This window comes from Pollicipes pollicipes, unplaced genomic scaffold (genome assembly GCF_011947565.3).
Source record: "Pollicipes pollicipes isolate AB1234 unplaced genomic scaffold, Ppol_2.1 Scaffold_4881;HRSCAF=5763_pilon_pilon_pilon, whole genome shotgun sequence".
Lineage (NCBI taxonomy): Eukaryota > Metazoa > Arthropoda > Thecostraca > Pollicipedomorpha > Pollicipedidae > Pollicipes > Pollicipes pollicipes.
The window spans coordinates 34,891,232-34,905,771 of NW_023596576.1; the positions used below are offsets into that span (position 1 = coordinate 34,891,232).

General features: G+C 52.7%; 1 protein-coding gene across 1 annotated transcript; it reads right to left on the minus strand.

Moving 5' to 3' along the window:
• Window positions 1-940: 940 nt before the first annotated feature.
• On the minus strand, window positions 941-12,193 carry LOC119100298 (polycomb protein Scm). The gene is made up of 13 exons (XM_037223403.1): window positions 12,030-12,193; window positions 10,573-10,601; window positions 9,178-9,323; window positions 8,719-8,890; window positions 8,064-8,414; window positions 7,154-7,339; window positions 6,780-6,926; window positions 6,469-6,507; window positions 5,423-5,623; window positions 4,711-4,956; window positions 4,207-4,335; window positions 2,421-2,572; window positions 941-1,214 (listed from the first exon to the last, which is right to left on the minus strand). Exons 2-13 carry the CDS (start codon window positions 10,586-10,588, stop codon window positions 1,068-1,070), a joined length of 1,932 nt encoding a protein of 643 aa, XP_037079298.1. The 5' UTR covers window positions 10,589-10,601; window positions 12,030-12,193; the 3' UTR covers window positions 941-1,067.
• Between the last annotated feature and the right edge of the window lie 2,347 nt (window positions 12,194-14,540).

A 14,540-nucleotide genomic window follows, 5' to 3' on the forward strand; every position in this document is an offset into this window, starting at 1 on the left:
AATAAAACATACCGCGCAGTCAGGGAGAAGCCGCAATTTAATAGATAACGCTATGCGGCTAACAAAACTCCGGCACCGATGCACCACGAACTGGAGCGCCTAACCAACGCACGAGCAGAACTTAAGACCGCTGTTGTACTGGTGTACACATGAGACGGTCAACCTCTGGCGGGACAAACAGAGTCTGAACACGTCCCCGCAAGGCGAAGTAAAACTAGTGCTACCTCAAGCTAGTCACCTGGTGCAACAAAACTATGTGGACTCGTGAAAACATCATTGCTCAACCCTACTGGTGGAACTACGCTAAGCGATCGCTGCCTACGCTGCGCGAGACAACCTGTCTCTAGAATGAAGCGAGGCGAAACATTCTTTCTTCCAAAGATGGACGATCTACCCCAAAACATAACGCTGCTTGGTACTACGGACTGTACAAAACATCATGAGGTCAGGAGGGGCGCCACTGTTGCCAAACTGATGACGTCACGAGCGCATCGTCAGCCGACGTCCGATCGCTGACGGCGCAGGCGGACCGGAGCGTCCAGGCCGAGTGGAGCGAGCCGGATCGTCCGGGCCGAGTGGAGCGAGCCGGAGCAGGCGGGCCGAGTGTGTGGTGGACCGGAGCAGGTGGACCGAGTGTGTGGTGGACCGGAGCAGGCGGACCGGATCGTCCGGGCCGAGTGGAGCGAGCCGACGCGACCGGCGTTCCCCGCCCCGGCCGTGCGGCAGCGGCTGCGGCTAGGGCTGGAAACGCACCATACACTGCGGGGTGCTGACCGGGCCGCGGCGCTGCCGCCAGCCTGACGCCGCGGCGCTGACCACCAGCCTGACGCCGCGGCGCTGACCACCAGCCTGGCGCCGCGGCGCTGACCACCAGCCTGACGCCGCGGCGCTGACCACCAGCCTGACGCCGCGGCGCTGACCACCAGCCTGACGTCGCGGCGCTCCGAATCGCGGTGCGCCCAAGGCCAACAGCACGCCCCGCTCAGTGGAGGGGGCCGGTCGGCGGCGGGGAGGTATCCGTGGCGGCAGGTACTCGAGTGGCTTGTCGGAGCACGCCCTCCGACCGCCTATGAGAGGCTGGCGTGGCGCCGTCCGCGCCCGGTCTGAATCTTGGCGATAATGTTGCAGATCTTCAGCGCCGGCCCCAGCTTTAGGCCCATGTACTTCATCATGATGTCGGACGTGAGCAGCAGCAGCGCGTTGCCGTCAATCTCCTGCAGGGCATCACGGGACACGCTGTCACTATACCGTATGCCGAGCGTGTGGCCACACGGCCAACTACTGCGACCATACCAGTGTAGCGGCACGGGGTCAACATGACGCCGGGGTCACCAATGTCGCGCACGCCACTGTCTTCGGCGACCAAAGAGAAAACGCGGCAGTAGTTGCCATTTGTGTTCTTCAGTTAACAACCCGAGCCCCCGTGCAGTGCGACACAAGCGTAATCCCGGCACTGCTATTGCTAGCACCCCGACACGTGGCGGGGATTGCAGCTAGTCCTGGTAAGGAGGGGGGGGGGGGAGGGGGAGGGCAAAAGGTTGGCAAACGGGCCCCTGATGGCGAAACGGCCCCCTGCCCCCAATACAACACAGTAACTGGATATGACCGACTTTATTTCTAGGGGCACTTTCATCGCTTTATTTTTGCTTTCACTTTCAACTGGAACGATAGCCAGAAACCAGCGGAAGATGCACTTGTTTCTATTTTTAAGTCAATAAACTGAACGAACCAGGTGTTAAATGACTGTATGGAACAAACCCAGGACGGTTTTTACGCAGCAATGTTTCAGCGGTCTCTCTATAGCACTCAGGGGCCTACCGGAAGCTTTTTGGGCTCCACAAGGATACTGAGCGTAGCGTAGCGAGCGTATTGTCAGCGGAGACTGCAGATCGAAATGGGCTCAAAAAGTGGTTTTAACGTGACCAGCCTATGATCGCATGAGAATGTCCGACCCTCCTTCAGAATGGCAGAACGCCCTCCCGTCACCTGTCTTTTTGTAAACTCTCGTCGTCAGTTAGATCCGCTTCCATTGTCAGAAGACCCTGACCAACGTAAAATGCGCTCTGCCATTCGGGGTCCTGGGTCCCTCCCGCAAATCCCGGGCCCCAGCCTTTTTTTCCCAGCCAGCCTCGTCTCTGCTTGGAAAGTGGGTCCCCTGGCCACAAGTGGCCTCTGGCCGAAACTGAAGCTTGTGTTGTCCCAGGGAGTCCCCGTTCGGCGAAGAGACCCTTTGACTGACAAGTGAGGGCCTGGCCCTGCGACCAGGACCCCCTAATACGACACCCTTTTGGGGTCTTCGGGTCCTACAACGTCCAAGGAGGGGGCTCGTGCCCTCCCCCCTCCGGGACGCGCCTGTGGACGAGCCAGGCCGGTGGCCCAGTGTGATGCCTGATCCCTATTGTCCGAGCCCCATCACTCACGTGCTTCTGGAAGAGCTCGGCGTACTGGCCGAGCGTGGCGTCGTGCTGGGATATGTAGTGGATGACCTCGTCGATGGTCCAGGTGTGCGGGTCGACCGAGAGCAGGGCACGAGTAGGCACCTCCGAAGTGGAAGTGGCCGCTTCATCCTCCTCTGCAGCACACAACAGCACCAGTGACGCAAGCGCAGGGAGGGTACATCGGCTTTACTTTACGCGGTGCTACTTAAATGATAATGGCAAGGAGCTTTCGACACATCGGTATGCAGTGAGTCTCATCGCCTTCAAAACCACAACAGGCTAAAAGAAGCGGTCCAACCGGACGTTCTCATGCTTTCTGAAGTTATTTCGTGCGCTGAGGTCGATTATGCAGCCATTTTGGCGCACCAGCTGGACGAAATCCAAGAAAAGGATAAACCTTGGGATATGCTAAGCAAAACAAGCTAGGGGCGATTGCACCATTTACTAGTATTTGGTCATTACTTGAGGTGGAACCGTGAAACAAACCCAGTTGAGTTGCTTGTCATACAAAAGGAGGCCAACAGCATCCATGAGTAAGGTTTAAACCAACTTTTGACTCCGCTGGTGAGGGCAATAACCCCAGTTTTGGGGAGCATTGTAAACTGCACTTTTGAATAGTTACAAAGCAAACACTTAAGAAGGTAGAGACTTCGCTAGCCAACGGAAGCTCTCTATAAAACTTTCTCAAGTCATTGGCAAAGCCGACGCCTTCTGCGGTGAATTGATCAGGTCAGGTCGCCCAATGCGACACCAGGTCTGAATGGTATGAAAGCTTTTGAAAGGAATGGTATTTAAGCGTACCAGTTGGACATAAAAGACGATGCGGCCCGTCTGACGTTCCGAACCAGCGCCCTTAATATCCTCAGATATGGCACAATCCCAACAGGTCAGTCGAAGTCAACAGAGGCTAACCCCGGTCAGTGAACTCAGTTGACTTTAGGTTTTGTCATTAAAAACAAAACATTGTTTGCGACCCATACCCATTTTTACGAGAGTTACCTTCAGTGTCATTACCTGGCATTAGTCGAGTTTAATAGTTGTCTTTATGCACAGATAATACAAACAAACAGGGGTGTAAAAGATGAGCATACACACGCCACGAGGATGTAGGCCTGGAACACGTGAATAGGGTTCTGATCGATAACTTCGGTGGCATTCTCCCAAATTCACTGCATTTCGGCAGGCTGCCTGAACGTTTCCGGCACTCGAACGGGCCAGAACACAAATATTTGACAGCGTCTGTGGATTACGGCATTGGCTGCGCAACCATCAAACAACACACCCCGTGATGGGCCCTAAGCTACCCACCGGGCCTAGGGCAGGGGCGCCCCACGTCTGAGCTGTACCCTTGGTTGTGAATTCTCCAGATATCCAGCTGACGGCACGCGGCACGCGACATGCGCCACCGGTCAATTCGAAAACGGCACCAGGACCTTCCGCCGCGCCGGCGCATCAGATGGCGCCGTTCGTGACGCATTGTGTTCGTGCATTTCAGCGTAACGCGGTCCGAGGCTTGGACACATCTGACTCCGCTCGCTCCCCCCCCCCCCCCCCCCCCAACCCACACAACAGATACGGACAAAAATTTGATCCTGAACTTTTCTCACCGATCGCCACGCATGAAATCTGGGCTCATCAAAATAATTTTAACTACGTCAATATCTAGCGACATATGAGTCTACTGCTTTGCCCCACGCCGCTCCAGCGTGACTGACCTGGCGACGTTGGGTGCTGTGCGATGGCGTGATGCGGCTCAAGCGCAACTGACCTGGTGACGTCGAGTGCCGCTTGGCGGCGTGGTGCGACTCGGGCGTGCTGGAGCGCGGCCGCGAGGCGCGCCAGTCCGAACTGTGCGACGACCAGCGCCGCTTGGCCGCCCGGCGCGAGGGCGGCGGCTCTGTGGACAGCGGCCCGCTGTCAGCCGCCTCCCAACCAGCACGCGACGCACCTGATCAGCGCGCACACTGACCAGCCAGCCGCCCAGCTGGCGGCAGGTGTGTCGTGACTCCGACACCTCACAAACACTGAACGGATCTGGGTACTGTAAGTCGACATGAAATTCAGATGCTCCCCCTTCTCGGCCATTTTCGCAAGCTGTCCAATGTCGACGCATGCGCAGCCAGTGAGACGGGCAGATGCACAGCGAAGGCGCGAGAATAACCCAGTTGCTTGCACCCCACGGACTGCCGAGCCCATACCGCAGACAACAGGGAGGGCGATGGGGCGGGGGAGCAGCAGCTGGCCGCGGGTCGCTCTGCAGCGCTCGACCCACCAGGCGGGTGTTCTGGCGACCTGTGGCGGGCGCGGGAGGCGCCGCCAGTGGCACGGGTCGCCGCCGACGCCGTCGTCTTGGGCGGCACCTTCGCACACTTGCTGCAGCCGGCGCCGTGCGGTTCGGCCGTGTAGAAGTTCTCACAGCACATGAGCTCCTCGAACAGCGCCTCGAGGAAGGTCCACAGTTGGGTGTCCTTCTCGATGGCTGGCAGACGGGCGGTCAGCTGCTGGCCGCCGGAGCCGGCTGACGCGACAGGGACCGGTCAGCGTCGCACTCACATCACTGCTGCAGCCAGGACACAAGGCACAGCAAGCACTCCACAGGCACATCAAAACTTCACGACATGGAGTCCGTTATATAGTACAAACCTGCACTCGGAGTCCATGTAAAAAACAGGTGCGGCGGATTTCTTCGCAGAGCGTTCAATATGACATTACTTTACAGAACACACCACAAATGCGTTGCATCAAACACGGTTGACGCACGGCCGTTGTTCACTGGTTGGCATGAAAGCCACTTTTCCACTTAGATTACCACTACTGATGATAATTCGCACGGCCGTTGTTCACTGGTTGGCATGAAAGCCACTATTCCACTTAGATTACCACTGCTGATGATAATTCGAAGATCAAGCATATACAACGATATATGTTGTCCTTCACTGGACGCTGTCCAGCTGAGCCGTCTACGGGCCGCACGCGGCGCCTACCTGTGATCTGGACCTTGCCGTCGCCGGTCTGAAGAAGGCCGAGCACCTGGGCCGGCCGCTGGGCCGCGTCTACGCACGCCTGCACGCACTCGCGCAGCACGCGGTTCAAGTTGCCCGGCCCGAACCGCTCAGGCAACTGCGTCACGCGTGCGCCGTCCAGGTACGGGCCGCACGTGCAGCCGTGGTTGACGTACACACATACTGGCGGCGGACAGAGCGGGACGGTCAGCCATCAAACGGCACACACACGCACGCACGGGCGGCGGACAGAGCGGGACGGTCGGTTACCACACGGTACGCACACGCACGGGCGGCGGACGGAGCGGGACGGTCGGTTATCACACGGCACGCACACGCACGGGCGGCGGACGGAGCGGGACGGTCGGTTACCACACGGTACGCACACGCACGGGCGGCGGACGGAGCGGGACGGTCGGTTATCACACGGCACGCACACGCACGGGCGGCGGACGGAGCGGGACGGTCGGTTATCACACGGCACGCACACGCATGGGCGGCGGACGGAGCGGGACGGTCGGTTACCACACGGTACGCACACGCACGGGCGGTGCACGAAGCAGGACGGTCAGCCATCAGACGGCACCGCGATCATGTCATGTGGCACAGCGAATCGCAGAGTTATCCAAAACCAATCCGCACAACGCGCCGCAGGGACAACGGGAACACACGAAGGAGGTCAACTCAACGCGTGGTGTCCAGGGAAGTGGGGATACAAGACTCGCGGTCCGAAACAGAAGGCATGCGACGTCAGCCGTGACGTCACATTCCGAATTGATCTCATCAGCACCATACAGTGCAGAGGGCCGACCGGTCGGTGGCGCGAGCCTGTCCGGGCCGGGTGCGCGTCCGCGCGGCTGCCGCACCTGTGGCAGAGCCCGGCGCCGGCCGGCTGTCGCCGCTCGACGTGTCCGGCTCGGTGACGGTGATGGCCAGCGGCTTGGTGGCGGCCGGCGGCACCGGCGTCAGCTCCTCGCCGTCGGCGCCGGCGGCCGGCGCGCTGTTCAGCCGCGGCGGCGGCGGCGCGCTCAGCCGAGCCGCCTTGTAGCGCGCGCTGACAGCCGCCGCTGGCGAGCACAGGGCGGTGGTCACCAGTGCCCCGGCAGCGAAGGCACAGCCGACGACGGCACAGCTGGTGGCACAGCTGAGGGCACAACTGATGGCACAGATGACAGCACAGCTGATGGCACGGCTGATGGCACAGTGCACCAATGCACCAGTGCCTCCGCCGTGTCGATTACACATTGATACCAGTCAAATGGAGTCCACGGATATGAGGTTCCGATGGCATGAGCGTGCGCGTTCATAGAACGAACGTGCGCGCCAGGAACATACATACTTTTCTGTCCGGGCGGCTGGAGCGGGTGGCCGCTGCGGCTGCACCAGCCCACCGGGAAGATATCGCGCGAGTCGAACCGGCACCAGTAGTCAAACGCGCCGCGCCAGCCGTCGAACGTGATGTGGATCATCTCACCCGTCACGGCCCCTGGCGGAGAAAGGACAAGCCCCTGGGGTCACCTGGCCGCACCGCGTCCGCTCGTCGGCACCACACGCGTTTACCCAGCGGCGACGCCAGGCTTTACTCCAAACACGACCATGCAGACGGACGTGTTGAGATGAACAAGACCATCTCAGGAACGACGCGGTCTTGAAAGGAAAACGACACGAGCAACACCAGAGCTTTGTTATCAACTGCAGGCAGTACGCACGTACCGACGGTGCCGGCGCAGATCAGCTGCGGATTTTTCTTGTCCACGGCCTCCAGCTTCATGCCGACCTCGAAAAAGTTGCGGCTGGGCGTGGGAGGCTCCTTCTTGAATGCCTTCTCGGGCGCCATTTCTGCGCCGTTTAGCGTCTTCAGCAAGAACATTGGCCACGACGAGGCGTTCATGCGAAAACCTGGCGACGGCGGACGGGGCGATGGTCAGCTCGGAACAGCCCGGATCCTGGACTGGGCCCTGAACAGGACGGGCCACACATCCTGATCGACAGTTTTCCATCAGACGAACGAAGGGGGGGGGGGGGGATAGGTCGGCGCGTCCCCACTCCGTGTCATTTCCAAACTGAGAATGATAGAGCGCCGTGGAGACAAGACAATAGATTAGCCTCAACGATATCTCAGTAGTGGTTAGAAGTTTCATGTTGCTAGGTCAAGACTTACTCAAAAACTACAAACATTGCAAAAACTACTTACATTGTTCGTGTCAAAACACGAGCAATGAATGCCTAGGAAAAACTAAAATTTTTGGGGCGATTGCACATGCCATGGAGATATCGCCTGAAAACCTTAGAGGTGTCGCAATGCCCCCCCCCCCCCTCCCCAGCCATGGCGAGGGTTGAAAGCTCCAACATCACTGGACACTTCCATAGGAATGCAGACAAACAAGCCAAACATAAATGTGCGAAGGCGAGGACGCGTCGGTACAGCATCACACAAAAATTCAACTCTCTAAAAAGTGCTGACCAAAACAGAGAAACTCCACCCCTACACAGCCCAGAAGTTTTACCCGCCACCCCCACCCCGCTCCCCGAGGCCACGTCGGCCGTACTACCCATCCCCGCCAGAATGGCCGGTGTTGCCTCTGCTGCAACTCTCCCCGACACCGGCTGGCAGCCGACTGACCGAGCGGGGGCTGCAGCATGCCGTCATGCTTCTCGCAGTGACCGATGGGATGGATCTCGTTAGAGTCCACCAGACGCCAGAAGTCGTTCTTGTTGTCGCCGCCGTCGAGCCGCAGCCGCAGCCGCGGCCCCAGCACGCCCACCACGGTGGCGATGCAGGTGGAGGTGACGTTGCGCGGGTCCAGCGCCTCCAGCTTCATGTCCGCCTGGAACTCGTTGGAGGGCGGCTGCGAGCGCTGCTTGAAGCAATGCTGCGGCGCAGGCCGGCTCTCCGTCTCGCGCAGGTACTCCTCCCAGTCGAACTGCTGGATCGCCTCCTGCATCGCCATCGACGCCATCGACGGACGGTGGGCTGCCGACGGGGGACGTATCATACTCATCCGCCGGCCTTGAAAACTGACCAGTGTTTGAGCATCACGGCCACAGCTGTGAGTAGCAGGTGTAGCCCTATCATCCTTACTGTTTGGTCCCAAAATCATTGTTGTTGCTTTTGGGGAGGGCGACACGCGCCGTCGCACATCTCTTCAATCGGCCTAAAGCATCGGTCTGTCCTCTCCCCAGCTATCACTTTTACCAGACATCGATCCTGTTCATGCCCCTGATCCCTGTGACACAGCTGCTGGCTCGTGCGCGGCGAGACGGAGGACTAGGCTCACCTCGCTTTTGTGTGGAGCCGTTGCCGAAGGTGGGCAGCAGCGGGGAAGCGATGGAAGCCGCCTGGTGGCGGGCCCGACAGTCTGCCGAGCAGAACAGCAGCGAGCGGCCCGCCTCGCCCGGCTCGCGCACTGGCTCGCCGCGCACCACGTCGTCGCAGTGGACGCACGCGCTCTGGATCACCACACATAGCCGCCGATTAGGCGACGCACAAACACATCGTCAGTGCTGCCACAGAGCATACAGAGGCGTCGCAACGTGCGACGAATCCGCATCTGTCAACTACCTACCTGATTGGTCTTGACAAACAAGCTGAATGTGATGCTGCATTCTACTAGATTTTATTAAGAAACATGGTGTCCCACTTAATTACAGCCCAATGAAATACACAAAACAACAGTAATGCAAAACAAAAATCCTATTCATAGTATTATGGTAAAATCAAGTAAGAATGCACATACCTTGTTGTAAGCCTTTCTGTATTCAGTCAGGCACAGTTCAGAGCAGAAGTCCTTTTTTCTTGTCTGAGTTGGAAGAACATATTTCAAGGACATTTTAGGCTCCAGACACCAATTGCACACCTTGCTCTTGGCTCCTCTGGCAAGGCCTGAAAGATGAGATGTCAGCAACTTACATCACACTTCAATCAAACCACCCAAGCCTGATTATCAGCCAAATTGAGCTGTTTTGTGCTGTCTGTTTTGTTAACAACTCTGCTGAACAGCACCATCTTATCACACCAGAGGAGCACTGGGTGAGAACATTTACTGCCACAGGTATGGAGTGGAGTCTGCAGTGGCAGATGGGCATAGGTCCATACATGTGGCCAGTATTGGAATCAAGGATGCTTATAACCATTTGGGACCATTGGGCTCTGGGAATTAAGTCAATTTCCAAATGAATAGAAATCACACATGGAATAACCAAGTTGATTCACCAAAATTCAAAAAAAAATTATTTGCATTGTGAGCCCTGACTTTTTGACAGTTGGTAAGCCTCACATGAACATGCACAATGCCTCAATAGTTGTGGAGGCACTCGGCAAAAGGCGTAACTGCATCTCTGACATTGAGAGGAACAAACCAGGGTTGGTTGGAGAAGACACGCTGAAATCTGGAGAGGCCAACTCGATACGAAAATGACATCTGAAATGGAAATACATGATACCTGTGCATTCTGCCTGTGGGGAGCATTGGAACAGAAAATGTGATACTAAGCAGAATCAGCAGAAACATGTGCCTTCCCCACTGGCTACACCCACATACTCAATAACTGAATTCAACTGCAGAGTGCATGGTCCACATTGCTATAACACCTGCAGGGCTAACAAACCTGGACTCAACCTGGGACTCAGGATTCAATGAACTGGACTTTCTGAATGAATTAAATAATAAATGGAACTGGATATAAACTGAAATCTGGAATGAACTGGCTGCTTATACACAGTGAAAACAAATTACCTTGGATGACAAATAGATTCACACTGGCCATGTTACCTTGCTCTGCTGACCAAACTTATTTTGTGGCAGAGTATGCCATTGACTCATGTCTTAGGCATGCCTCCAGTATGCCCCTTGACTCATGTCTAAGTCATGCCTTGAGATTGTGCCCCTTGACTCATGCCTAAGACACAATGCCAAAAGCTATGTACATATCCCATTCAGCCTGTGCCCAGAAAGGTGCACACCAAGCTCAAGCTGGTTTTATTTTGTCATGCGTGAACCCTGGAATGAGCCCTGAATAATCATCCCAATGTGCAGCATAATGCACAAAGTGCTGTAAAGGTATATGCACAAGTGGCATAATGCATACTGTTCAACATCCACACTGCAGTGCATTCCACTGAGAACACATACCTTTCATTGGCAGCATCTTGATGTCAGGGCTGAAAACATGAAACAGGTGAGTTTTGCTTTAAGTAGCCTTCCACTTGCACTTTAGTTTTCTTAACACTGCAACATTTTGTTCGAACATGTTATAAATCACCAAATGGAAACCACACTGATAGAAGCAAGCATGACAGGTTGTATCAATAAGCACACTGAGCCACAGGATACATATTGCAAAGCACAGATTTGTATTGTTATCTCCTTTATGCTTCAAATACACTCATGAGCAGCCTGTCTTTATGGTGCTAAGATGTGTCAGGACATCTACTCTTCACCTCTTGGCAATAGACTATATTATTGATTTGGCAGATGAGGTGTAGGCAATGCATCAATATTTAAGGGAGTGTTTCACATCTGGAGATACTGAGGCAAGTATCTGATATGGTGACATAGCCTCACTTACAACCATTGGTATACTTTTAAGTGAACAGGGCAGCTCTTGACCGCACATCTCTATTTAGTGCACAAGCTTCTCAATATGTCATTGCACCTTGCATAATATTGAGATCTAATTGACTACCATTATATCTGGACATGGTGCTCATGAACACCAGCTATGAAAAACCTGTCAATGATGTTTCTTTACTTTGATCACTTCATGTTCAGTGGAACAACAGGATTTCAGTGATGTCATTATGGCATCATGGATGTCTTGGTTACCTTGAAATAAGTCTCCCTGATATAGTTTGCACATAATAGTGGATGTGTAGACCAGAAACTAAAATAGGCTAAATCTTCAGCAGGGCATGACTGTAAACTGCACCAGATGATCTTTAATATGGCTAGTTCAGTTCAAACCCCTATATAAACAAACCATAAAAATACATCCTTTAATGTCAAAAATTATCATTAACACCAGGATACTAACTTTTAACATGCTTTCCATGTAAGATGCACATTGTATAAGAAAAAAACAAAGATGAAACTAATAAATAAAAAGCCAAAAAGTATGATAAAAACATGAAACCCTGAGCAAGCAATTTAAGGTATGCATTATCATTGTGGGGCATTAAACAGCATGCTGGCAAGTGGGGCTGCTGCCCAGTCCATCATCTGTCTTCTGCATGAGCACACAATTCTCCCAACAACTTCTGTGCATGCATCATTAACAGCACAATTCAGCAAATAGAGCCAAATTTGAGCACATAAAATCCAGCCTCAGTACAGTCCTCAATTTCAGTGTAGAATCCATGTTTTAAAAATATGACACTGCTACAGAATAACACATTTTTCAAGCAAAAATAAATAACAATTCAGCCAACTTTGGGCATGACAATAAAAAGCGTGACTCTGAAACATTGTCAAATAAATATTTGTTGTGCACAACACTTCAAATATATAAGCTCACTCTATGCCACATCATCCATTAGTAATCTCAGCGCAGGCTGCGCGCTCACGGTATTCTCCTATCCAATTTAACTTACGTAGAGCGTTTAAAAAGGCTCCCAATCCCGCGAGTTTCTTAAAATTGGTACATGGATTAGGTAATTTGGCGTTCTAAAAACCGTCCTGTTAACAAACTAAACCCCCTTATATGATGCAAAACATCCGCAATGTTCGCACACGACCCCACGCCTCCTCCCCGCAACGCCAGTGTTACAGTATTGCAAATGTCAGCAAATGCGCGTATCTCAAATGGTCATACCGCATCTTAACGGCGACGAAAACGACAAGTATTCTAGAGGTATTTCTATGAACAGAAATGTCTCTAAAAATATTTTGCGATGCCGCGGTAATGCCCGCAGTTTGACTCTACATTGAAATTCCCGCGTTCCGTTTGATGTTTCATGCAGGCAATTTCTGCAAAACAAAATCAAAGTAGGACCCAGGGGAAAAGAGCAGCCGGTCCATGTCTCCAAGATGGCTAACGTCCCGCAAGCAATGCGATATTTAGAGTCTAAACTTCGAAGGCAACGCAATAATTTTTACCAAAGGAGTGTGTTTTGGGGCATGTCATGCCATGTGATTCATAGGCACAGGAGCATTTCGAAAATAAGGGGGCAGGCTAATGGGTATCTTCCAGGAACTTTTTATGAGAAGCAAGCCCGGTGACGGGAAGCGGCAGGAGGTAAAGGTGGAGATTATTGTCCGCCTTGAATTCGGATAACAGATTTCGGAAATCAGTAAATGTCATGGTTGCTATGCTAGATATACACATACAGCTGCTTCGCACTGGTGCACAATCTTGCCTATTCGACTTACGTATGCCATTCGGTAAATACATTTTCCCAAGACTATTTGTTCACTTTCTCTGGGGGACGAAATTCCACGACCTGGGCCGCATTCGATCTGTCGCCAGCACTTTTGTCAGCACCAATCACAACCCAGTATTCGTTTTAAGTCACGTGGCCTGCTGCGTCAAGCGCCGGCTGACGATGATGCCAGCGTGTTTTGTCAGCCCGTCAGCATGGAGAGAAAGCGCTACCAGATTAAAAAATCATTCCGAAGCGGGAGTTCAATTTGGTAGTTCTTGCGTTGACGAGTAGGTTGGGTGAGGTTGGGGCACTTGTCCCTGATCTTGGGGAAAATGCGACGTGAGAAAGATAAGGAGGGAATTGAAATGCCTAGTGCGGCCACGAAAAGGTGACAGTGAGACAGCGTTTGGTGTGGTGTGGGGTTGCGTTGCTCAGGACACTAATAGCGTTAAAAACGAACACTTGAGATGAGAGCGCAGAAATTCAAATGCATTGCAAATAGGAAGAAGCACTCAACACACAGATGGGATAGATGATGGTAATGCCAGAGCATAAGCCACGATTCCAAACAGCACCTATCTGAATTTTAAGTCAATAAACTGCAGAAACCAGGAGTTGAACGGCTGCATGAAATATAAACAGGTGCTTTCAATTTGCAGTGGTTCAGTGGACTGTTTCTAAACCGATAAAATGCTGACGCTTTGTCAGAATTTTTATTTGTGTTCTGCAGACATATTAAGAGCCCCGCGAAGGTAGAATGAAGATCGAAATGGGCCACCAATGTGTATCAAGATGTTCAAACCATATCTTAAAATGTTCAACATTCAGTCAGAATTGAACAGTTGTACAAATAATACGACGAAGTTTTGAACATACACGCTTGCAAATCTTAGCACCAATAACCTTGACGTCAGGCGTTGCGGTCCCCGTGGACCACGCGGCATTGGCCCAGCGGCGAATACCGAGTCGTGGCCGACGGGTGGACAAAAACGATCAAGGCTACTTGAGAACACTACGCAGACGTGACGTCACCTTAAATTTGATAGCCCGTAGTATGGTTTTTGGCTGATGCTACGCGATGGTTGGTAGGTACTAGTAACATGATTACGAATGAAGATTTCGCCGATGAACTGGGTAGCCATCAGGTTCTTTATCTTTATTCAAATGTTATGTGAATATATATTTTACATTTTTCATTTAAACCCTCTAAAGACAAATCAGTACTACGATCTGCTTCCAAAAATACATCCTACTAAACCACGTTTCCCAGGTTCAATACCCGCGCCATATTCGTCGTAATCAACTTGCCTGAACATTTAGATATAATGCCTCATTGTGAATACATGTATACTATGTGTAATATTTACATTGAATTTATAATTGGGCAATAATTTTCCATTTATCACCGTACTGCAGTACCTAAATTGAGTGAAATGTGAAAATAGGTATAGGTTATCCAAGGAGGGTATCTATATAAGGTATCTATAAGATAGGAATCTAGGTTAATGTGAGGAGAGCGGGTGTCAACAGTTTGCTGCCACTTTACTATGATCTTACTAGTCGTTGCTCAACTTGCAAATACTTAATGTCGGATGGCTTAAGTGGAAAAGGTAAGCAGGGAATAATACCCGGCTAACCTTATATATCCTCAAGACTATTGCCCAGCTGAGATATGGGTGACCGCTCTTTGACTGAAAACTTGCAAAACGTACCAGAAACCGTCCAATTTTACAGTAAAAC